Source organism: Pavona decussata, unplaced genomic scaffold, assembly GCF_977016875.1.
Source record: "Pavona decussata unplaced genomic scaffold, jaPavDecu1.1 SCAFFOLD_100, whole genome shotgun sequence".
NCBI classification, from domain to species: Eukaryota; Metazoa; Cnidaria; class Anthozoa; order Scleractinia; family Agariciidae; genus Pavona; species Pavona decussata.
The window spans coordinates 4,275,292-4,301,423 of record NW_028145515.1 but is presented as its reverse complement, the minus strand read 5'-3'; the positions used below and the strand labels follow the sequence as shown (position 1 = coordinate 4,301,423).

General features: G+C 38.0%; 1 protein-coding gene and 1 long non-coding RNA gene across 2 annotated transcripts in view; one reads left to right on the top strand and one right to left on the bottom strand.

The window, feature by feature from the left end:
* Positions 1-857: 857 nt before the first annotated feature.
* LOC146472446 (cell division cycle protein 27 homolog) lies at positions 858-24,748 on the bottom strand. The gene is made up of 18 exons (XM_085119781.1): positions 24,616-24,748; positions 23,591-23,666; positions 21,682-21,829; positions 19,882-20,007; positions 17,491-17,588; positions 16,641-17,022; positions 16,447-16,552; positions 14,778-14,963; positions 13,037-13,105; positions 11,847-11,985; positions 10,599-10,771; positions 9,909-9,960; positions 8,493-8,593; positions 7,860-8,068; positions 6,719-6,836; positions 5,831-5,959; positions 4,502-4,576; positions 858-3,142 (listed from the first exon to the last, which is right to left on the bottom strand). Exons 1-18 carry the CDS (start codon positions 24,637-24,639, stop codon positions 2,918-2,920), a joined length of 2,436 nt encoding a protein of 811 aa, XP_084975907.1. The 5' UTR covers positions 24,640-24,748; the 3' UTR covers positions 858-2,917.
* LOC146472441 (uncharacterized) overlaps positions 6,416-26,132 on the top strand; it is a 113,776-nt gene continuing 94,059 nt past the window's right edge. Inside the window, exon 1 of the long non-coding RNA XR_014866631.1 lies at positions 6,416-6,669. This is a non-coding gene — a long non-coding RNA (uncharacterized LOC146472441). The remainder of the gene's footprint in view (positions 6,670-26,132) is intronic.

Here is a 26,132-nt window from a genome sequence, read left to right as displayed (position 1 = left end):
TCAACAGAGTTGATAAAGTAATTTGGCCACCTTAACGAGATTCAAGAGCTGACGTTTCGAGCGTTTGCAGATCGTCAGAGTTCTGATAACGAATGGTTAATGCTCGAAACGGCAGCAAGGTGGCCAGATCTGTTGATAAACTGAATTAAATACTCGCTTCCACTCCTCCACCGCCACAGCACCACAGTTTCTTTGGAACGACGTGTACACAACAGCAAGAGTGGTCCCCTGATAAAAAAAACTATGAAGCGTTTGTTTAACTGTCGAAATCCTTGGGTTTTGGCTCGTAGTTCTTAGGCTCGCGTCGGTTGTGAAAGTCGCTGGTACGTAACAAAGTAGCCTACACAGCACTCCGGTAGCCTGTATGCTTGGGGTTAGGATATCTTGCCAAAAAATTGCAAATTCTGGTAGCCAGTCGCCGATAGTCTACTGGTAAGGTTCTCGCTTGGGAATCCGACGACAAGGTTCGACTCTTCTTAGAAGAAAAATATCCAAGTGTGATTTGTAGTATCCGCCATCTTGAAGTGGGCATAAAAAAATTGCCGGTAAGTTACCAACAGCGAGAAAAGAGAGAACCAGCGCCAAGCGCAGGAAAAACCGTAGGCTGTGCAATGTACGGGAAAAGTGCGGGAAAACAGGCTGCAGCCAGCGCCAAGCGCGGGAAAACATGTAAGTTGTTGTAGAAAACAAGAACAGAACAATGGGTGGTTACTCCCCATTTCCTCCTTGGATTCCAAAAGCCTTTGCTAAGATCTCCTTTTCCCGCGTAGGTCATAAACCGCGAAAAAATACCGCTGTATTAGTAGGCACAACCGAGTTTCTCGGACCATTTCGAGATGCAAAGTAACAAAAAGAGGCAACGTCCTTAAGTACATATAATTTTGATACAATTGTGATTCAAAATTGTCTCTGTTTTATCTGGAAATAATATAAAAAAAATCACATCACTTTTTTAGATTTCATCAGTCTACATCTTGTCGACTGAGATAACTGAAGAATTAATAGCACTACAAAACAGTATGTCGTGTGTCTCAAACTTTCACCGCTCATTCTTTGAAACATAAAAGTTCACTATCTACCCAGTCGGGACTGTTCGGCTGTAAAACAAAAATAAGATAAAACGGCGTTTCGTTTTCACTATCTTTTTAACTGAAAGTTGTTAGAAGCAATATGGCGGAGCAAATACAATGTTGGTCCTCCCAATGCATTTACTCCGCCATATTGCTTTTTACAACTTTCAGTGCGGGTGGAAGGGCAGTGAAATTGTCCAAAATGTCGTTTTGCGTTTTCTTACCGTAGAACCATCCCGCGAAGACAATTAACCTTTTTTGTTAATATAGTGATACTTCATTGCTTTCAATTGCAATTTGTCATATCTTAGGATTTCATCAACGCATTCAGTTAGAACCAACTAATAACACAGAAAACTAAATATCACCACAAAAACGTACCGTTCAACAGAATTTTGTTTGAATGGGGAAGTGTCACCTACATTTACCGTCACTTTGTGTAGCCAAAATATGTATTCGCATTGATGGGCACGTTAAAATAATGGTTCAGTTTTGTTAACAATAAGGAGCTTTAGCAACGACGACGGCGACAGCAACGAAAACGCACTATTCAATTGAATTCGTCTTTTTACAAACGTCGGTCGCGATTATTCCAACTTGCTTTAAATGTCAAATGTAGGTGAAATTTCCTGGAGTTGAATTCTTGGAGATTGTACCCAAGTTTAGAACGAGAAAGAAAAATTCCTCGTCGTGTGTTTACCTCCTAAATGAAAAGTCCCATCAGGAAATTTCACGTCCTATTTGTGCAGTGACGGCAAAGAAATGTACCAAAAAGTGTAATGCACGTGCAGAGTTGTTTTGGTTATTAAGCCTATTTCTGTTTTGACTTTCTCGTTGCTGTCCCCTTCGTCGTTGCTAAAGCTCCCTATTTACCCTACTAGTGCACAGAAACTAACATTTAAATTATGTTTGGCTGCAAGTGGCTAGGATGGAAATACAGACTTCCATTTTTTTAAAAGTTCTTTCTGCGCATTTTGAAGAAATCGCTACAACCGACTATAGTTTGTTCTTCCCGTCTGGGAAGTTCCTCAATATTTTTCTCCTGCTGCTCTAAGAGCAATTTAATGTTAGAATAAAGTTCTTTGAAAAATATAGGTGGTTTGTGACCAATCCCTAGAGATCCAAAAGACAATGGTGAGGCAGCCATGTTGGATGACAGAACCTTCTGTTTTGTCATCCAACATGGCCGCCATAACTTTGTCTTTTTGGATCGCCAACAGTTTTAACCAAAATACGGTAAAATCTCCGTGACTGTGGCCCGTTAAGCATTTCATCAAGCGACTGGGAAGTTTTGAGCTAATTATTTCGTATAATAAACTAAGCATCACGGATGCACTGCCCAGCAGCTTACATATGAATGGTAGCGATTTAAGTTTCATCCGCAGACTAAGAATGCTTTCCATTTGCCAGAACTGCTAGGCTGTAAATCGAATGCGTCATTTTGAAGGGATGGTGCTACAAAATCTTGAAAAATAATCACTCCGAAAATGGTACGCGCTATTTTGAAGCAATTCGAAGGACTAGGATAAAACTTATCCTTCAAATCGGTGCATTCAATGATCCCGTTTACAAACTGTTCTGACAAATGGAGAGCACCCTTTGACGCTCAAGCATATCACACCATTCAGACTTTGATCCTGGAAATGACACAGTTAAAAAAAAAAAAAAAATACAATAAAAACAAACACATACAAACATAGTTAGTAGAGGGGACTAACTATGATACAAACAAACAAAAGCTGCCTTGAAAGAAATTAATTGAATTCAAAATTTGTCCCCAGTCCCTAAAACCCAGCTCTGCCACCCTGTCATGAGCGGCACTGGAACGAGTAAGTCCCAGTCCTTTTTCAATCACTTTCTACTCCCATTTGTTCCTCATCAGAAACGCCCAAAGACTGGTCCATTGTGTTGTCAGCACTACCCAGCCCCATGGTGGTGTTATCGTCGTCATCAGGGAGATATCGCTTGTTAATGGCTTCCTTGATTTGGTTGTTTGCCCCCTTAGGGTCCAAGTCTATCGCCCATGAGAAATTCATCTGTGCCAGGTGGTTTTGCCCCAGTTTCCTGTAAACCTGTCAAAATCAATCACTCTGGTTATCTTTAACACCGTGAAGTTCCTGCGCTACTGAAAAAGACAAATGAACCTAGTTGTGGATGCGGACTCCATAAAGGAACTGAGTGGCTTAATGAAATCCGTCATAAACGGTGATTTCGTCCTTGTTGGAATCTGAACTGCTCTAATCAGTTCTATTTCTGTTTCTATTTCGAGATCATGTACGAGAAACTGGTCTTGAATATACCGTCAGTTGCATCTAAGCGTGGACACGAGACAAAAACATCTTCTAATAGGGTGCCAGACATGACGTTTTGTCGCCAAACATTTGAAGTTTGACAGCCGTTAAGTAAACTGTCGCGCCAGATCAGCGCGTTCCACTCATAAGCTTATTTCATTTTTCTCAACTTGCAGGTATATTTCTCGCTCAGAAACAGCACACTTGCCTCCAGAAAGTATTGTTAACATCTAAAAATGCTTGCAAAGAATATTTTGTTGAGCAAAAACAAATCAAGTCAACAACATCTGCCTACTCCAAACTTCGAATGTTTGGCGCCAAAACATGTCACGTTTGCACCCACCTAGAACATGTTTTTCCCTCCCGTGTACACGCTTAGATGCAACCGACGGTATTTATGGACCTAAAGGTTCAGATTTCAGCTTATTACTTTTTCTTTAAGTTTGTAGCCACGGAAAGTGTCATATGTCTTCACGAGGACGTAATACAGTGGAACCTGGATTTAACGAACTTCTATATAACGAAGGCCTCGGTATAAGGAACGATATTCTCCAGCCCGGCCTTTTAAAATGCATGGAACAGAACATCGGTATAAGTCCCTTGGCACTTCGTTAAATCGAGGTTCCACTGTATTCATTAGTTATCATTAACATGGACTTAATATCTCCGAGGAAACTCCGAACTAAATCCGAACGGATGCACTTGTTAGGAAGAGCAGTGAGCTAATTCTTCAAATTTAAACCTTGACAGCTGTATGCCGAAAAATATATAAGGGCCACCATTTCACACAGTATGCTAAAGTAGATTTTAGAACAACTGTCAAAATTCCCGTACCCTAATTGGCTCGTAGCTATTGTCTATAAAAGTACAGACAATAAAAATGACGCGAGATATAACGCGCGCGCTTTGTCAACGGATAATAAAGCGAATTCCGCTCGTACTTTTTCCATGTAATTGTAAAAAACAAAATCGGTCTGTAGTCTTATGGGTCTCTTATAGACCATAAAATGAGTATAGACCAAAGAAATCTGTCATTGATTTGTTAATCTGATTTGGAGTAATTCAAATTTCAAGGCCAAAATATTGGATTTACGCCCTTCTTGCACCAAACCCCTCAATAAAAGATTATTATATACTAACCTTGCTTAACAAAAAGTACACTAGTGCTTCTCCTGGCACGATCTTTTTTAACTCCTCAAGTTCTTCCAGAGCCTCCTGTATAGTAAATTGGAGAGAAAACATGTATTCAGGGTGTACTAGTTAGCCTTTTACTCTCCCGGTCTTTCACCTTAATATGACGTTCAATAGCTTCAAAAACTCATTAATACTTCATAAGCCCATTGACCTACCAAATGGTCGATAAAAGATCACCTCCTGTGGTTTTAAAACCCGATAAAACCTCCCTTCTTATGAGTATGCAGTGTTCAATGTTTTTCTCGTATGCTTATTTCCAACGTTTACAAAAGCATCATTGTTATGAACTCTCTTGACACACGCTTTTCCAGGAATGTTTTTGAAGTCGCTAAAAAAAACTCGCAGCACGTGTTTTATCGGGCATAAAACCACTCGGCTGCGCCTCGTGGTTTTAAATCCCGATAAAACACTGCTGCTCGTGTTTTAAACATTACTTGAAACATTGGCTACGATTAGTCTCTTATTTCTCTCAGGGGCTGTAAAACGGGTGAAACGTGAGGGCGCGTGAAAGTGCCTCACCTGGGGCTATGAGGATGAGTGAGTGAATGACTACTGCTGAATATAAAGGTAAGCTCTCCTATTCTCCGCTCTCACGCTGTCTTCTTGTGAAAGACACTTTTCTCTACAATTCCCTTTAACAGGTGTATTAGAGCGGTTTTCAATCGAGTGTCGAAAAACCAAAACCAAAGTAATTACTCTGGCCAATCGCAGAAGATGTAAACAACACAACGAGCCAATCAGAATTCGAAGCAAACACATGTAACTGGCGCCAAGCGCGGGAAAACGCCTGCGGCCAAAACACGATTGGTTTGGGTCTGGATTCCCATTGGTTGAGAAAATGGCGCGAGTTTTGTGAACGCATCACGGAGCGTAGTAATGCAAAACCAAAGCAAACGCGAAATTACTTTCGACACTCAATTGAAAACCGTTCTTTAAATTGCGCTCCAGTTTTGCTAGATGGCTGGGTATATGTATTCCACGAGTAGTATTAATGAGATTGCCCACCTTGTAAAGCATAGCCACTGGAAAGTATTGTTCAATAGGTTTCGTTTAGAGCGGTTTTCATTTGAGTGTCGTAAAACCAAAACCAAAGTAATTACTCAAGCTAATCACAGCAGACGTAAACAGTGCGGCGAACCAATCAGAACACGAAGCAAATAAATGAAGCCGGCGCCAAGCGCGGGAAAACGTGTGAGAGCATTTGGTTTTGCTTCTCATTGGCTGAGGAAGTAGAGCGGGATTTTGCTAACCAATCACAGAGCGTTACTTTCGTACCTGATGTTTATCCATTGAAAACAAGATTGAAGCACGATGAAACTTGCAGAGGGGATTCTTTGGATCAATGTTCATGGCCTTGTTGATTGTCACCAGGGCTGCTTCGGATTTCTTCATCGCATGTTGTGACTGAGAACGTGAGAACGCAACAATACGAATTACGGCAAAGCCACGATGGAACCAGTCTTAAACTTAATTGTATAAAAAACTTTAGGTATAAAAACCAACTATCTTACAACTTATAATTAACAACTTTTCCACGAGCGGGCCTTGGATACAAGATTATAGATAGCCAACGAGGTGGAGTACCGAGTTGGCTATAATTATCTCGTATCCAAAAAGCGATAGTAGAATGATTGTTTTATTAAAAACAATCACAAAGAATCGCTAAATCTTGCTGATTTTAGTGACATTTTCTTTTCCCCATGGCGCGTACTCTCACCATATTTGCGGGGCATGGTATAATGGCTCATATACCATAGTACCTTGGGTGCCAGCGACTTTTCATGCGCGCTTTCAGGTTTCGGTCAAGTCTTTGTTTCGGCCGTTATAGTGACCCGCGCAAAAAAGTTAAAGACTCATTAAAGACCCTGTTTGAGAAATCCTACCTACATCCTTGCCCAGATTTTCAAAACGGTTTAAAGCTAATCAAGAAAGTGATGTCACTTTTGAATTCAGTACAGAGTAATAGGCCACTTTTGAGTTGCTGTGAACCTCATTATGAAAGCGAGGCTATTAAAGTGCAAAGCTTTTCATAGGAAAATTAGTTTTGTTTGCATATGAACGAAAACTAAGTTTCATAATAAAAACTTTGCACTTAGCCTCGCTTTCATAACGAGGTTCAAAGCAACTCGGAAATGGCCTATTATGAAATAAATAAATACTTACCACACCAACATGACAATACAAAACAGAGCTGGATGGGTTTATTGAGAGAGCTTTCCTAAAGTGGATTTCAGCCAAGTTGAATTTCTCCTGTTTGTAGTAGATCATGCCAATACCATACCTACAAACAAAAAATGCAAGCTTTCAGTTTTGTAATTTTTGAAATTAAGAGAACAATAAGAATAAAGGTTACGTTTTTCCAAAATTAAAGCATATCATCCCCTATCTTAGACGAAATTATAAAAACAAAAACTTAATTCAAACAAAAAAAATGTTCAATTGCAATGTTTCATGTGAAAATCAATCAAGGTACACGTCTTCACTGAAATCCTATGGAGGATAGATAGTACCTTTAAATATGCCTCCTTTGAGGTCCGCAACGCGAAGTGATGACGTCATTTCACGTAATAATAAGATCATGATTGCCAAATGTCGGCCATCTTGGATTTCTGGATTTTCCCAAAACTTCGGGAAAGCGCCGAAATTAAACGAAAAGTAATCAAAACCAATACAGGAACACTATTTTGAGCTAAAAACATAAAAAAATACGGACAAAAAAGTGATTTTCCTCCTTTTAAAAAGGGATTTCCTATTTTCTGAAAAAACTGCCTGTCGAAAATTGGTTGCCATGGTAACACTATTTAACTGACCATATCATATTTTTTCGAGATAAACTTCTGGAAAAGTCCTAAAATTTCAGGGCATTTGCTTAAATATTTAAAGGACCGTGCCTACTAATACAGAGGAATTTATGTGCAGTTTATGAGTAGGCGGGAAAAGCAGATCTTGGCAAGGGCTATTGAAATCAAAAAAGAAAATTGGGGGTAACCACGCATTTTTTGGAGATAATTAAGCAACAATAATTCTAAAAAGTGCTAGAATACAAAGCAATGTATGGCATTTTTTCCCAAACTGAAGATTAATTATCTCTGGAAAATGCATGGTTACCCCCAATTTTCTTTTTGGATACCAAGAGCACTTGCTAAGTTCTGCTTTCTCTGCATGGTCTTAAACCGTGCAAAGATATCCCTGTATTATTAGGCACCACCCATAGGAAACCCGAGTATCTCGAGATATCCAGAACGAATGCGCAGTAACAAAAGTAGGCACCGTCCTTAAATGAATACTTGGTAACCAGACTTACCATGCATTGTAATGCCGAGAATCCGTTCTGATGGCCTGACGGAAACAGGACATGGCTCGGTCAAGCTCTTCAGTGAGTACGTACTCATGACCAAGAAGTGTGTAGGCATAAGTGAAGGCTTGGTCAACCTGGACGGCTCTTTGAAAGAACTTGATCGCAGTGTCGTGTTCTTTTTGAAGACTGAAGCAGTTACCAGTAGCACACCAAGCCTAGCAAAGTGACAAGGAACAAATAACTTTCCTATTCAAAACGTTTTCCTAAGAACTGTTAACCAGGTTAATGAATTCCCTTTCCTTTGCTTTTGCTGAATTGAACGTCATAGAAGAGCAAGCAAATGAAAATTCTCAAGGCATTAAATTTCAAAACCATTGACTTATCGACCTTGGATTGACTTCCCCATGTCAGTCTGAGGTTAAATAAACTTTCCTTCACTGCCCAAAGCAGCGCTGAACCCTAAATTAATCAGCTGTGCTGACATTTAAGATTTAGGCCTGGTTACATGGCATGTCGAAAGAGAGTCTATGCACATAACATTGAAAATGGCTGCTGTAAAATGCCCTTTTTATTCAAACAGTTTCTTTCTCTTCTTCATCATCCAAAACTGTAGCCTGTAGACTGTGATTACTTCCTTACCTGTGGTGAGGTGCGATCAGTTTCTACCAAGTCCTGAGCCAGAGCTGACAAACTAACTTCATTTTGTAGATGCCATAGGGTGGTAGAATAAATCTCCATGCCTGGAAGACAACAAACAACCACAGCTCTAGCGCAGCCTGAGTTAAATGGCACTCCACCCTTCTATTTAAACAATTTCTTGATAGAATTCAGTCAGTGACACGGGCATACTCAGAGACAAAAAAAAGCTAGTATTCTACGTTCAACTGATGTTGAGAGAACTCAGATTTTCTTTTTCTGTGTATGCCTGTGTCATTGACTGAAAAAATCCATCTATCATTTATTCACCTGGCCCCAGTTGTTCAAAGAGTGGATAACTTTAGCTAGCGGATAAGTTGCTACACGTAATCCGAGCAAAGTGACGATGACCAAAATTCAAAGAAAATGTCACTGGATTACACCAACACCGTCGATATTGAATTAAGTCTCGTCTATTTAAACAAATAATTTCTTGATAGATTTATTCTTGTCAGTCAGTGACACAGGCATAGTCGGAGAACGAAAATCCAGGTTCTTCAGGGAACTGTTTACATGGAGGGAGGAAGATCCTAGAGGGCGGATTATCCTTAGCACCATATGTTTTCTCTATTCAGTTTACATGCAAAAGGTTGTACTTGGCCCTAGCGCTAGGATCTTCCTAGAGATAGGAACTTCCTAGCTGAGCAATAGGAAGATCCTAGCACCATGTAAACTACTTTCGCTTGGAAGATCCTAGTACTAGGGACAAAAAGAACAAACATGGCGGCAGCCGGGCGTTCAGTTGCTCAAGGCTGACAGTTATTCTTCTTTTCCTTCTCCACTTGGTAACCCCTTCGGCCAAAATTTCTGCATATAAAGCAACACGAAAAGTTTTTTTGCCTTCTCGGATCTTCCTTGTGCTAGTATCTTCCTCCCTCCATATAAACAGCCCCCAAATTTGATTCCTGTTGGGAGAACTCAGATTTTCTTTTTCCGAATATGCCTATGTCACTGACTGAAAAAAATATGTCTGTGAATTTTATTCACCTGGCCCTAGTTGTTCAAAGAGTGGATAACATTATCCGGCATATAGGATGCTATTCAGCAGATAAATGTATTGGTTGGAGTACATTTTATCCACTGGATAGTGATTTATCAACTGGATAGAGTTATCTGCTCTTTGAACAACTGGGGCTGGGCATAAGACATCACTAGCATCCCTAGTTTGTACACAAAACTCTGGCCTATTTATGTAAGTAATTTATAAAATTGGTGTAAATTTATATGAAACTATTCAAAAGCACACAAGAGTCAAAGAAGACATGATACTGTTCATCAACAAGAATTTCAACTCTTGTCAGCTCTTGGTGACTGTCAATTATTTTGGCTAAGACTGCAAAGTTACCTCAAACATCTTACCTTCCATTCTGTAGGGTTCTTGTTGTCTCACTTTGGCAAAAACTTTCTCAGCCTACAAACAGCCACCACAAACAAAAAAAAGCATGAATTATTTTTAATGTTAGCTCATTATTTAGGGATTACTGGCTAACTAGATGAGGTTAGCATAAGCACATGGAAAACAAACTTGTTTGTTTTTCCAAGTTTGTTTTTCTTTCTTGTGTTAATGTTTCCAATTGCTGCTACAGGAGTAAGCCGTTAGGACATCACATGTTTGAACAGCACCAGTCTGTTTGCTAACTTTATACTTTGTGCTTATATTTAAAAATATTGTTGCTGTCCTCAATAGTTTACCCCTTTAACCCCTAATATCAAAGAACAAATTCTCCTATCTTGTCCCCATACTTTTCTTACAAAAGTATTGGGGAGAAGTTATTAAAATATCAAGAAAATTCTTTACCTTATTCTGTATTTTTAAATTATTACGATGTCTTGTATTTTTAATTACTATATTTTTAGTCCAGGGCCCCTCTGGATATCAGCCTTGTTGCTGAATGGGCCACCCTGGCAGAATAAAGTTTACCTTGAAAACCCTTATTCTTATGTTACTACAGAACTGGTTAGCAAATCATGCCTTTAAAGGGTGGTGGATCAAGCCTACAAGGTCTCTTCCACTGTTTCATATTCTTGGACTAAAAACATTTACCATACCTGCCGATATTCTGCCAGTTCAAAGTGGGCACGGCCCACTTGGGTCAGAACCCATCCGGTATTGTAATGATGAGGTGCCAATGAAGAGAATGCATTCAATGCTTGCTTGCATTCATAAGAACTGAGGTGGACATAAGCTTGGCCTATTTGTTTCAGCAGTGACATTAAACCATCTGAAAATAATAAAATATTAACAGAAAGAAGATAAGATACAATACTCTAACAAACTCCTTTTAGCAACTCTTTACCATATGGACTGCATGGAACAACGTACCAAACGAAATTACTGAGGTGGAAAATTTGAATCGACTCATGCGTTATCTAAGTACACGTAATACTTTGTATTTTGAAATGTATTAATTGTTTATGTTTTCATTATTATTGTGAGGAAGGAGATAAACTAGAGAGGAATAACCTCTTTTATCTCCTTTTCACTTTAATTTACTTAAAATTGTGAATAATCAGTTATTATTATTATAAGTTTTAGTCACAACAGAAATATTAAAAGCTAATTGTTTCTGAAGCCTGTTCACAGGTGAAAATGTTGACTTTTTGAGTTCATTTTATTTTCATTTTCCTTCGTTGCAGATTAAAGTATGGTTACCATAATTTGTGACGATGAACATGATAGAAAGCCCTCTTGCTTAAGGTCGCTGGTTACTAAGGTGACAAATCCTTAGAGGAAACAGGAAAAGCTGCCCTTAATTAATCTGATGACTGTAACTCTGGCAGTTGCATTTGCAAACCTCGGGATTTTAAACTTTTGTAAGTGCTGTGGTGAGGAAGGGGGCCCACAGATCTCACAAGGGAGAGAGACAGATATGGTAAAGAAGTCTATCCAATACATGAGCGCTGTACTCTGGAACAAGCTTGGCAATGAAATGAGAATGAACTGTTTGTTGGACAAAATTTAAAGCGATTGATTAAGAAAATCCCCCCTAAGTTTTATACATTTTAGCTTATTAGTATTTAATGTAGGTAGAATCTCAAATTATTGTTTTAATCTGTATTTTGTATTTGCAGTTTTTACTTAGACATGACCACATCAGCTATGCTGTAATTTCATCGCGTTGAAATAAATGCTATTATTATTGTTATTATTATTATTATTATTATTATTATTATTATTATTATTATTATTATTATTATTATTATTACTATTACTACTAGAACTCTCACATCTTATGGAGCCGGGCAACGTAAACAGCTACTTTACTGAGTCCCCAACAACCTTCTTGTCAACCTTACCCATACTACTTTGAAGGGGTGACAACTTTCCCTGACCCCTCCCTTCACTGTTCTGCGGTGCTGATGACCCTTCCTGGATAACGTTCTCGACACATGGTGTTAACGGCTGAGGAGTAGAGCTTCTGACTTGACGGCGAGTCTAGAAGAGATTCAGAATGAATGAACACATTAACTTTTCTTAACGTGAGTAGATGAGACTTCTTAGACAGATTTTTAAAATAGATAGAATTTTAAAATAGATAGATTTTTAAAATTAATTCACAACAAAGAAGAAAGCCACATCCAATGAATGCTTCTTAATACGTAGATCTATTGTCAGTCTTGACGATAGACCTTAAAGGGACAGTATCACGCTATTTTTAGTAACACATTGAAAATCGAAAAGACGCTATTCGGTTGATAGCAGCCAAGATATAATGACCAAAATTCCATTAAAAGACTATCAGAATGCAAGACACTATCCACGGATATTTTCACCGGCAGATGACCAAAATAAAAATGGGTTCAAATTTGAAAACGTCAGGCCAAGGTTTTCATTTTTCGTTGTCATAACGCACTGAAAATCAGTTGCACTAAATTTTGGTTCAACCTTTCGTCTCAGTAGAATCACAATTAATATTTCTTTAAATTAGCAATTTAGAAATTAACACAGTGTTCAAAGTTTAAATTTAGTGAATTTTTGCCCAAAATCATGATATCTCCCATGATACTGCAACAGAGATTGCTGTTGGGAAGACTTTGCAGTAGACCGAAGCACTTGGTGAATGGCTGTCTGAAAGGGGATCACTGTCACTGAGAAAACCCAACAAGAGCACTTAGAATGAAGCCAAGGAGTATCCAACAGTAGAGAGAGCACCAGGGAACTTAAGCAACGATCCAACCGACGGCAACAACGTCGCAAAATAATAGCTTAGCGAGGAAAAACAATGGCTCTGTAAAAGAGTTTTAAATTTCAGTACATTTCTTTGCCGTCCTCTGCAAAACAACAATGTGAAATGATCAAATTCAAGGTTACAGCTGTATGTGGAAAATGTGACCACACAACTACTGTATGAGACTTCATTCAGTACATTACAGTCACTATGGTCTTAATTGACTGTCATATATACTGCCTGATTTTAATAGGTTCTGCCTTCTTTGTGTGCTTGAATAAAATATGAAAAAAATATTAACAACAAATGACAAGATACCTTTTTGATGACATTGCTAACAGTAGTTTTTGGAGAACTTGTCACTCTTGCACTTTTTGCTCTTCTATCCTAAATTAGACAAATAAGAAATAAAAATAACTAATGGCTTGTACAAGCTGACATCCAGTCTAACTACTCAATAGAAAAGAATATTTGAACACACAATTGTAAAATTAAGGTTGCCACTCGCCACATTAAAGAGAGTGACCTATGACTTCAACTTGATTTTTCACTGACCACAAAACCAGTTTTCACCAACCCTTTGACAATACAGTCGACTCCCGATAACTCGAACCTCGCGCTGACTCAAACCAATTTTCCCTTCCTTTCAGGTCATTTTCTATACAATTGTACCAGGTCGATAACTCGAACTCCTGATAACTCCAACCTTTTTCAATTTCCCTTGAAGGTTTGAGTTATCGGGAGTCGACTGTAATGCCAGCAACGGAGCAACAGAAATCAAATACCAAATGTTTTAATTGACTGTCAACAGAGAAACTCATTTCCCAAACCTCGTGGCTAGCCAAAATTTAATTTCATGACATTTCACCGACTTTTAGAGTAGAATTTAGATTTTCCTTGATTTAATGCAAAATTACGGAAGTTCCCCTGACATGAATACAATCTGTTTTTCGCCCACCTTTCCCTGACCATGGTAACCCTGATGCAAAACAATGTAGTTATTCACTGGAACTTTCCCGGCTCACAAAAAGCTTTCTTTATGGCAAGGACTAGATTAAATCTGTCATCTTGTTCAGAATATAAATCACAGTCAGTCTACACCATGCGTGACAAGTATTTTTGAAATTTGAACAGTTTTGAAGTTTTCAAGTCAGTTTTGAAAATTGTTTCCACAAATAATGTAGCTGAACTACCACACCCTGTTGCTATGAGAGTTATTTTTGATGGTTGTTATTTGAGCTGTAATCAATTCACAAACCTCTTCAAAGGAATAATACTTATCAAATGAATTCAGCTAATCATTGGTCCTAGAGTTTTTCCTTTTGTTATTAAGCAATCGTTTTTCGCTTAAATTTACATATAAACCGGTTATTTTTCCTTTTCTGTGAACAAAAATGTAACCAACAGACAGAGCAGAATAAAGTTGTTCAGCGCTGTAAAATCAATACATACAACCCACATTTCCTTAATTCCCTTTGACAAGGGACAAACACTTGAAACATCAGCTCTCAACTCAAAAGAGCACTTAAGCCTAATGAAACACAAGCCCTTGTAAAAAACAGGCATTTCCTTCAAGGCCAATTTAGACGGTAGAACAACTTTTGCTTCCAACTGTCACATGCGATTTCTAGAGCGTGCACTGCTCATGTCATGCAAAAAATCGCACACAACTCTCGTCACTCAACATTGCCTATACCTACAATTGTAGTTCTACAACATTTTTTGTAACGTACACGACAGTCGTTTAAGCAAGTTGTATTTTTGATTTACACGAAATAATTCGTATCGTAGGCCTGTTGTAAACTTGTCGCATGCGACAATGTCGTACCGTGTACATCACCCTTAAGATTTTGAACAGTTGGGCAAGAGGTCATTGCACCTGGGCAGGTTAGTTAACTTGGATATCATCTTTATTGAAAACAGTCATTGGCTGAGATGTTAAAAAGCAGCTGAGCAAAGTTGATTTCAGAGACGATCAATTTGCCCAGTAGCTGGCCCGTAATGAAACCCTTGAAAAAGGCAATATAAAAGTCATGCTTCTCACTAGATATACACGTACCTCAAAGTTGCTCACTAAAGAGTTTCTAGAAGACAGAGAGGACAGAGCAAAAAGTCGTGTGCTGCGTCGTACACTTGGAGAGTCTTGTGACGATGCAAACATTGATGATTGGGTTTGCATGCTGTGAACACTTGACGAGATGGTTGTCACAGGTTTAAATGTTGAATCACTCCTTCGAGTACCGACCTACACGAAAAATTAATTAAATGAATTAAACATCTGAGGCATTTCAGACTGAATTCCTTCAGAGGGAAACAACTCATTAAATTTAATGTTATTAAAAAGCAAGTAAGCTACCAAGAAATCATAATTCATCTCCAAATACCTACATGTAAATGGTTAGTTAGTCACAGATATTTTTTACTATTTTAGTAGGAATTTTTTGTAATATTGTTGTTGTTTTTTTTTTTATAATAACTTTATTGAACTTAGACATAATACAGCATAACAAGATACAAATGCGAAATATAAATACAAATACATAATATAAAATCAAGCTTAAAACAAAGAATCACTGAGCAACATAGTACAGTACCTACTCTACCTACGATACTTACACCACGGTACTTACATGGCTTACAGTACAATGCTTACTTGCACAAGTTACAATACAATCTTATTAAATTATTGCTTTAAGGTATACATTTATAATGTTCTTAGTAAGTGTCTTCAGATTACAAAACAAAAGCTATACAAACAATTCGATTACTTAACAGGTAGACTGGCGTTACTTGCATTACTTAAAATACAATCTTATTAATTATCGCTATAAAGGTATACAGTTCTAATATTCTTAGTGAGTGTCTTCAGATTCCAAAACCAAAAAAAATACTATACGCACAATTTGGTTACTTAACAAGTAGACTAGCATAACTGAGGAAAGCGGGTGGGTGATTTAAGCTGAAAGAATTGAAAAAAAAAATTTTGTAGAAAAAAAAGGATATGAGTTAGGGCTTACCAGGTGCGAGCAAAACAAGTTTAACGAAGAAAGGGCCTCCATTTATTTTTAAAGGCAGTTGAACGATAACTAGGGAGAGCTACTTGTTTTTCAATTTGAATAATTGTGTTCAGTTTACTATTAAAGACAGAAAAACAAGGCCACACTCCCCCTAATTTACAAGAGTGAATATGGTATCTTGCGAGTAGAAGAACCAGATCAATTGCTGGATAAGTAGGGACAATTGACAGCCCCTTCAAATGAAGATCTGTGAAGACAAAGACACTTCCAAGGCCCTTTTGAAAAAGGAATTGTTTAACATGGTTAATATTGTTAGGCAATGAAAAGCCCTGTGTATTTGTCTGAAAAAGTACATAATTTTGTATAAATTTGCATTTATTAAGACGTGGCACATTCCTTTGAGTCAGTGGTTGAATCCTAATTAAAAGTGTAACTGTTCATTATCAAACAAAAGCTTAATTGTTGTGCTTTCCTGTGGTGCTGTTTGCTGAACAAGGTCCCATGGTTCTAACTTTTGGCTCTGTGCATGAAATTCTAGAGTGTGACCATTCAGATGAAAGCTACTAGGCAGCAACTTTCATTTTTTTAATATTAAGAATCCTTGGTAGCAAAAGGGTAAAATTAAGAAATAAAAGTGTATATTCTCGTCGGACATGGAGTATAGCATGATTATTTTAGTGTCAAATTCTAAGAAAAGTGCTCAACACAAACCTTTTTGACTGGTGCTTTGGGTGCAAGGCCATCGCCACTTCCAGGAGAAGGGGTTATAAACGTTTTCTGATCATTTGACGGTGAATCTGAAGCCAACACTCCAAAACTATCAAAAAGACGATGAAAGCACAGTAAAATATTTGTAAAAGGTACACTGTATTTACTTACAGCATCCACTCAAATGATAATCATACCTTGGTGTAAGTGGACTTGCTGACTGCGTAGATCCTAAAAGATTTCTTCCAACCCTCTGACGTATCCTTTTCTCACCCACAATACTGACAGATGAAGATTGCGAAGTAAAGCTACCCCCGGACATTTCAATACTACTGGATCTAGATGAACCAACAGAGGGTGCAATGAGCATGCTAACATACTGCGGCGTAACATTGTGGGATGGGTCAAGGTTTTCCGAGGCTGCTGAATCAATGTTGCGTCGCTGGTTATCTGAAGGGGTCGTTGTGTCTGCGGTGATTGTAGTTGAGCCAACAGTCATGCTCTCCCTCTGTGCTATGGATGAAGTAATTTTGGGGCATGATGATGATTTGAAATAATCTGCGGGGTCAGGCTTCTGTCCTGAAAATTCAAACACATGGATTAATTCAAGGGTTTTCTGTGCAAAAAAAATTGTCTGAAAGTGGGAATTTTTTGGCGTGCGACACTGAAAGATTACAGTTTTTTCATCAAGAGCTTTCATGTGCAAGAATTCACGTATTTGGATTTAATTATAAATCCCTTTTACTCCCGTGATCTGAATGTTAATTCTCCTGACTGACTGCCACACATTTCTTTTTCAAGTTAGTTCACAGAATTTGGTGTTACATCAAACAATGTCACCTACAGTAGTTGATGATTTTCTTTATTCTCATCACCTGTCTGGTTGACAATGCATTAATAATGTGAGGAGAAATCACATATTGATCACTATTGGGAGTGAAAGGGTTAAGTGCCAGGCAACATAAATGGCTGTAACTGAATCTGAAAATTTTTTCAATGGTGTTGACTGAATCCAACAACCACTCTACAAAACAGTAAACTATTTACCTATTTGACAAAGATTTTCAAATGAACTCCACAAGTATGGGTTGTACTTCAAACTGCTTTTAAAACATTCTGCAGCTCTCTCAAACTGTTCAGATTTCCTGAAAGAAAATATATGCAAAATGGATGTCAAAAGGAATAATAATAATAAAGGAAGAGAGAGAGTATTGAGGATGGTACCCCCTTTGGCTACTGCGCATGTACGGTAGAACTTCACATCTCTCGATGGTCCTAAAAACTCTGATTTCTTAAGGACCGTGCCAACTAATTCAGGTGTTTTTTTCTTAGTTTATGACCATGTGGGAAAAGATCTTAGCAAGTGTTAATAATTCAAAGAGAAAACTGGGGGTAACCATGCATTTTTCATACCTTGTTTTTGAAAAGTGAGTGGTTACCCCACTTTCCTTATTGGATTTCCAAATCCCTTGCTTGGATCTGCTTTTTTCCACATAGTCATAAGCTAGTAAAAAATACTTCTGTACTGGGAGGCAACATCCTTAACGTGCTACTATGATGAAATTCGCGTCTTTCTAATCAAAGCCATTTTAAAACATAAACAAGTAGTCTGTACGAGAAGAAAAATGCTGTTTACTATTTTCAAATATCTCTTTTTGTTCCAGAGATATTCAAGTTTTTAAAATATGCAAATTATCCAAGTGATGACATCATAAACTCAACCGAATTTTGATCAAATATTATGAAAAAAGATATCTCAGCCAATTTGTATCAGAAATGCTTGATTCTTTGCAGTGACATTGTTCAAGGTGCACTCCACAATATGAGCTTATCACTTTTAATACCATGGCAACATACTGGGTTTCAGTCCTCCCTGATACTTAAGGCTTTGCTGGCTACCTTTGGCGTTCTATTTTGATATTTGCCAATGGTGCCTCACCTGCATGATCCAGCAGAGGTATAAATATGTTAGGTCGAGTTCGTGGCCTTGTTAAATGTTTTTCAAGCTGAAAATCACTAAAATTTTGAAATCAGTTTGGAGGGCACTGGAAAAGAGTGAGTTGCCATGGGAATCGAATTTTTTATAGCCGTGGGTGTATTGCCCTTAGAACTATTAGCCTGCTAGGTTTCAATGGTCTCTACTGTAAATTGACTGAGATAGCTCTCTTTATATACTTGATGTTATATTGAGTTGAGAATATGACGTCATCACTCCTCTCATTTACATATTTACACATTTATTCAAACTTAAATATCTCCGGAACCAACGCAGATATTCGGAAACGGTAAACGGCGTTTTTAATTTTTCCTAGAATTCTATGTGATAAACCTTAAAATTCAAGAGGTAAAAATTTGATCGTAGTAGCACTTTAAAGTCTTCCTTACGTCTCACTCACTTGCAGTGTTACGCCTATACGGAAAGGGGGGGGGGGGGGGGGGAGGTTGCTCCTTGGAATTTTTGGTTGTAAAATGGTTAAAATCTATATGCTATTTCAGACCAAAACAGCTCATTAAACAAATCCTCTGGCACCGCACATATGTATAGCTTATATAGGGGAGTACACCATCCCCCTCCAGGACCTATATGATGGAAGTTAAAGGGGAAGTATCACGCGAATTTGATGTCATTTCAAAAATCAAAAATGTTTGTCTGTCAACAGAAACAAAACATTAATTGTCTAGTTTTGTTATAAATTTTCCCCCAAGTGCAAAAAAACTGTCGATAAGTGCCTCCGGCCAGAGACAGAGTAGGTCGGAATGGATTGAAAGTTGAAAAATGTTAGGCTGATATTTTTCAAGTTCTCGCATTTTTGTTTCCAAAATATGCGCTAAGACAGATCACGAGTTGTTCCTGTCACGAAATTAGTTGATTTGTTTCCTCTCGTTTTTCTGGAATTTTTTTATAGCTAAGTGAAGGTATTATTCCACCATTTTTAACAAAAGAGGTCAAAAACCCCATGATACTCCCCCTTTAAGACTACAAAAATCCACCTGTAATGATATGTATGTATTTCAATCCAGGCTCCAGCTAGCAAATTCTGCAACTTTGCGTATTCTGTAACCAAGTATTATTAATAACGTAGTGGGTTATTGTAGAGTGACCAGAAACGGAGTTTTGTTATGTTGAAAAGCAAGACTGGAAGGAAGAGAGGAAGCCCACAATAAAAGAATGGAACCCAAGCTGACTGTTAGGAGTCCAGAATTAATTTCAGGACCTGCAATGTGAAATATTATGATAATATTATGCTTTTTATACAGTTTTATTGGGTATAACTTTAAAATGATGCAAGAAAGAACTTAAAGATTTTGAAAATGTTAATGTTCTTTTTAATTTTGAACTTTTCTTGTTGTATTGCACAGCTCTATTTAAGCTACATGTAGCTTGTACTGAATTACATGCCATATCCTATTTTAATAAATACGACCATGTGAACCAACCTGCAGATTTGTCCCAAAAGTGCCAATCCATAACCAGCAGCAGATCCAAATTCTGAAGCGATGGTCTCCAGTGGTTTATTGTTTGTCAGACAGCCTCCAGTAAGGGCCATCTCCGCTTCAGCAAGTCTGTAAAATTTTATGAAAAAAAAAAACAGTGTAACAAAATCATTACTAATCAGCGGGTTTCATTAAGGGCCATGCACCAGGCAAATTGACGGTCTGTGAACATGACTTTCCCCAGCTGCTTCTGACATCTTGTCTGACTTTTTCCATAAAAGAACATATCCAAGTTAACTATCTTCCCAGGTGTACTAAACTTTTGTCCACCTCTTAAAGGGAGGGGTTCACTGTTCTGCGAATGTCCAATTTGCCTTTGCTCGCTATGACCCAAGCCTGTTAAATTTAATTCATTGTTTATGAACTATTCGGAAGGGAATAGGTAACTGATCAGTAGTAATTTTTTCATATGATTGCCTTATTTTGCATGCAAATAACTGTAAATATCATCATCATCATTTGGTCCTTTTCCCTTTAAGGGAAATGGGGCCTTGCATTCTTTCTCTCCAAGTGTCACGGTTTCTGGCACAGTTACTTGCTTCCGTCCATCCATTGAACCCAAGTTCTCCTCTTTCCTTCTCAACTGTTCTTCTCCATGTCTCTCTGGGTCTACCTCTCCTACGTTTTCCTTCTGGTGTCCAGGTTAGAGCTATTCTTGGGTTCTCATTTGCCTTCATCCTTAGTATATGCCGGATCATTTTCCAGCGTCTTCGCTTTATCTGATGGGAGATCTCCTCCATATTCGTCTTTGATCTTATCTCTTCATTGGATACTTTCATGGGCCAGTAAATTTTCAGAATGCGTCGTATGCTCTTGTGGAGGAAGACATTAAGCTTGTTCTCGTCGCTTTTGATTATTCGCCAAGTTTCGCAACCATAGAGTAGGACAGCCAATACATTGGATCTAAAAATCTTCAACTTGGTGTTAATGCTGAGTTGGCTGTTCCTCCAGATGTTCTTTAAGTTGCAGAAGGCTGCTTGAGCTTTCCCTAGCCTGGCGCTTATATCTTCACCTGCACCACCAGTTGATGTTACTGTGGCACCAAGATAAACAAACTTCTCAACCTCTTCGATGTCACTTCCTTCCAGATGGATCTTTAATCCAGGATTGACATTCCATTTCATTACCACTGTTTTTCCCAGGTTAATCTTCAGCCCAGTCTTCTTCCCGTTTGTGTTAAGATTTTCTAGCTTCGTTTGCATGTCCACTATCCTGCTTGCAACAAGAGCCACATCATCAGCAAAGTCTAAATCCTCTAACTTGCCCGTGAATTGCCATCTTATTCCAGTTTGCCTTCCTTCAAGAGTCCTTCTCATGACCCAATCAATCACAAGAAGAAAGAGAAAACCAGACATGCAACAGCCCTGTTTCACCCCTGTCCTTACATCAAACCAGTCGTAACTTCCAGAACCATCTACAACAGCACATTTGCTCTGTTCATACATTGCCTTTACCATCGTGATCAATTTTGATGGAATACTGTACTCTCCCATTATTCCCCAATGTAAACATATCAACCAAGAAATAAATCCTATGGGCCAACGCTAAATTCAATATCGACAATATGAGTACAATCCACTAGCATTTTCTGTGAATTTTGGTCATCAGTCATTTTGCTTGGACTAATATTATAGAATGTGATTAGTGAAGTACATGTGAGTGGGATTTTTTTGCCTGACAAACGATATGACAAAATGATATTGACTTTCTACACTATTGTCTTAACAAACTTAACCTACTTACTTATCTAAGTCCAGACAACATTTCGCAAACAGGAAGCGGCATAGTGGGGTAGGGCATCCTTTGCTTTGGAGCAGAGAATATACTCGTTTACGGTGGCCAGCTTGGTAGAAGCATGTGGCTAGGAGGTAAAGAGTGTCGTCCAACCCAACTAAAACAAATTATAAAAGAAGATTAGTTAATGAACAGCTGAAAAAGAGAAGGTAATGTAAAGTGGGCAAAGTTAAACGGAAGCTATAGGGGCAAGACTTGAGACCTATTCAATAAAACTACAGTCGACTCCCGACATATAACTCGAACCTTCAAGGAAATTGAAAAAGGTTTGACTTAGTAGGAGTTCGAGTTATCAAGATTTGAGAACAAATAACCAGAAATACTTTGGAAAAAACAGTGTTTATTGTGTATTTCTTTCCATGCAGTGTACATTTTAAGAAAATTTAATATTGTAGAGAGGTCAAGTGAAAATAGAACAATATTTCTAAATTACAAATCAGAACTTAACATAACGTGAAACAAAAGAAATCAAAGCAGCAGAAGACCAGGTACTACGAACTTTGCAGGTTTCAAAGAGAACAACGTCGGGCTACTCTACCTTAAACCAGGGAAACCTGAACTGGACTGAAACATGGCTGCTTCAAAATAAATTCAATGTTTTGGCCTACAACACTATTTGCTTTGACCTGTCACGTCTTGACAAACATGGCTCGAGTTATCCAGAGTAAAATTGTATAGAAAATGACCTGAACGGAAGCAAAAATTGCTTCAAGTTTGAGGGAGGTTTGAGTTATCGTGGGTTTGAGTTACCGAGGGTAAAATTACAGTAAATGTATGACAGAAATCCAGGAGAAATAATTTTATTGATTTTGGTTCAAGTTATCGGGAGTCGACTGTAGTAGGTAAACAATGGAGTGACTGTCAATCTTCAATTTAAGGAGGGTGGGAGAGTCAGAAGTTCCTGAAATGAAACTTACAGCATTGGCTGATTGAAAAGGTTTAGGCCTGGTTCATATGCTGTAACTTCAAGTGAGCCGAATCAAATTTAAAGAATTACATTCAAGTGAAGTACAATGTCTGAATCAATGCAGAAAGGCTGATCTAATTCGGAACGGCTCAGCTGTTTCTCCCGCCTGGCTGGGCCGGGAATAATGGCTGTGGACTGGTAAGCTTTGATTCAAATGTCATACATTATGTACTTCACATGAGCTAAATCAAATGTACAAAATGACCCAAATTTGCACTTTTTCAGTCACATTATGCTTCTGTTCAGTGAATTACATGTAATTTCGGAAGAATAATTATTAAGTTTGGCGTCTAAATAAATTCAGCCAGGATTAATTAATTTGGGCTGGTTTAAATTTGAATTCAATTCAGCCTTTGTGAAGTACAGCATCTCAACCCGGCCTTAATTGATTGACACATGCCAAATGTGGAAATAAGACAGTGGACTAAGGAAACTTTGAAAGATTTTTGAAAGACTTTATTTTGTTAAGATAAGCTATTTTTCTCGTGGAATGGACTTTTTCAAAAATGACAGGCCTGTGTTGATTGAAAAAGTATCCAAACCTCTTCCTATCAAAAGGTTTTTGGCTTGGACAGTCCACCAAGGTTCGTAGTTTCCTAAAAACTTTGGCTTCTGAAAATGTCTGCTCATTAGGAATTTTCAATGACCTTCCATATATAGTGACAAGAGGAGAGGTGAAAAGCTTGTCGATGTCTGAGCACAAAAATAAGGAGAGCTCAATGTATCCAATCTTGGGATGAAATGATTGATCTTGTGTCTAAAGTCACCCACCAACAAGTTATTTAAGTTTTGTTATTGTCTTTTTGTTGTTCTGTTGTTTGTTGCTGACCACACCAGCTGATTATCCTCAATACAAGGGGTTGCTGTAATAGTAAATTAATAAAATCTTACCTTCTGCAAAAAGTCGTTCTGCAAGAAAGATTGCATCATCATAGGCATAGTGGCTCAAGGCATGCCATATTGAAGCCTAAAAAATAAAAACAAAAGAGATACCAGACAGCTTCTACATACAGCTGTTTCGACAAAGGTTGTCCAAAAAAAGTGTAAAAGCGTACGCGACAATGCCGAAAAGGTAGTCTGAGAAATACCCAATAAATTTCATTAAAAGCTCAGAATCCATATTGCCCACCATCTCAAGTCTTCCCTGTACAGTCGAGGTATTATGGATTCTGAGCTTTTATTGAAATTTATTGGGTATCTTCACAATTTTGTTGCATTGCTGCAAGATAAGTTGCACAAAGTATTGTGTAGTGTAACATGCCTTGAAAAGAACATGTCCAGCAATGTTTTTTTAGTGTACGTTACATTAGGCACTTCTTTACAACTTGGGATGCAAAACAAAAAGAAAGAAAGAAAGAAAAGTTTCCAGAAAGGTTGCCAAAAGAAACATACGCTAGAACATGGTGGATCTAAATTATCCGAGAAACATCAACAACAACAACAACAAAACGCAATACACTTGAAACAGGCAAGCCGCCAAGAAAACTCTCTATTTACACATCAATCATGCGCTATAAAACTGGGTTTTAAACTGCATTCGTAGAAATGACGGTTGTCTTCGTTCAAATTTGTAATAATTTATAAGTTCAACTGTCTTACAAGTGTTGTCCTTAGGAATCGAAGGAGAGAGACTGACCCAAACACATCAGACAGAATTCTAAACACTTCATTGCAAAATTGCATTTAGTCAATGTTTGACAAATGAAAATCGATAAACTGTTGCTGTTCGCCTGGGCTTACAATTTCACAAAATCCTTTAAGGATGATAGGAAGATTTTCGCGTTGATAATAATCACAGTTTGAAATTTCAGCTTGTCCCCTGAAATTTTCCGCGCCCGAAGAACTTTGCGACGTGCTATAAACCTTGTAAACAAATCATGTCACAAAACGCTACGTGGAATTGAAGAATAACATACCCTTATCGGTTCCTCGCAGACCATAATCCATAAAAACTAAGTTCAAATAGTAAAGTAAAACAGATTTTTTTCGATGAACGTTGAATACCTCCCCGATTAAGCATTCCAACTTGAATTCGGCGCTGAGAAAACGAATGCTCTTGCGCATCCTCAGAAGAAACCTCGGGTCAATATATTTTGACAGCGGGCGCTGGTAGCGTCCAAACTCATGCAAGGAGGGTTCAAATAGGCCTTATCACGGTTTTCGACACCATTTTGACGGGTAGGCAAACACGTCTTGAAATAACAGTGTTTGTATGGAAATCCGATGTGAAATAATTTTCATAAAACATCGCTTCTGAAAAATTCATAAATTGGAAACTTTTGGCACTAGGAAAGGATTTTAAGAAAAAAAAAAAATAGAGGGATGTAGCTGTGCCAGAAAGCGTCCAGTCGTGTTTTGAACTTTCCATACATTCCCCTGTATTTTTTCCCGCGAACTTTTTTTAGTAGCAGTTCACGGCTGGTTATGGAAAGTTCAAAACACAACTGGACGCTTTCTGGTGCAGCTGCATCCCTCCTATTTTTTTTCTTAAAATCCTTTTCCTAGTGCCAAAAGTTTCCAATTCATGAATTTTTCAGAAGCGATGTTTTATGAAAATTATTTCACATCGGATTTCCAAACAAACACTGCTATTTCAAGACGTGTTTGCCTACTCGTCAAAATGGCGTCGAAAACCGTGATAAGGCCTATTTCAGTCAATGAAGGTTAAAGCCATTGGCAACATAATCTATAACTAATATTTTCCCGTTTTTTAACCTTTCATTTTCACCAAAATATATAAAAAATGTATTGCCATTCATCTGCCACCATGCACCAATATCATCGTCGCTGTCATCACCGTTCACATGGCAACCAGGATAACAAGGAAGCTTTTGTTGCATAATTCGTTCATTGACGCATTTCGTTAAGTATTCCTTGGCTGAAAGTAGTTGTGGTTTTCTTAATATTTCGGCGCTCTTCACCTTTGATTTTATTCAAAGCCCAAGTTAATGTGAATATATGTTTAGAAAGAGAAAAATACGAAAGCATAATTCGTCATTTGCTCAGGCTTCGAAGAAATTACATTTTAAGGCGAGAAAATCGATGACGATTCAATTTTCGTCTGGATGGTGAAAGTTATCGGAAATTGCAAGCACCTTTTTTAAAAGCAATATCTGCTATTTACAAAAGTGTCACCTACCAGTACTGATCGATTTCCGACAGTTTTCGAGGTGCCGAAACTCCGCGGGTATGAGAATGGGTCGTTTTTCAAAAATGTTCTTAAAAGTGGAATTGCTTCAAAAATTATCGAAAAAACAATTCCCTTTCACAGATCAGCATTTATTAAACAATATCTGAACAAAAATTTAGCACGATAAAATTAAATTTTAAGCGCGAAATTTGCCTGTTCTCGAAGGGCAGTCTGAAAGGTTACCTAAAAAAGCCGAAACGAGCAGATTACATTTCGCTTGCAAAATTATGAAAAACTAAAAGG

Coding starts and splice junctions, on each gene's coding strand:
- LOC146472446 (XM_085119781.1), bottom strand. CDS start 24,639: ATGGTCTGCGAGGAACCGATAAGG. Junction 17,589..19,881: donor CTTTTGGGACAAATCTGCAG/GTTGGTTCACAT, acceptor ATTTTCTTTCAG/GAAATCTGAACAGTTTGAGA. Junction 17,023..17,490: donor TGAAAATCTTTGTCAAATAG/GTAAATAGTTTA, acceptor TTGAATTTTCAG/GACAGAAGCCTGACCCCGCA.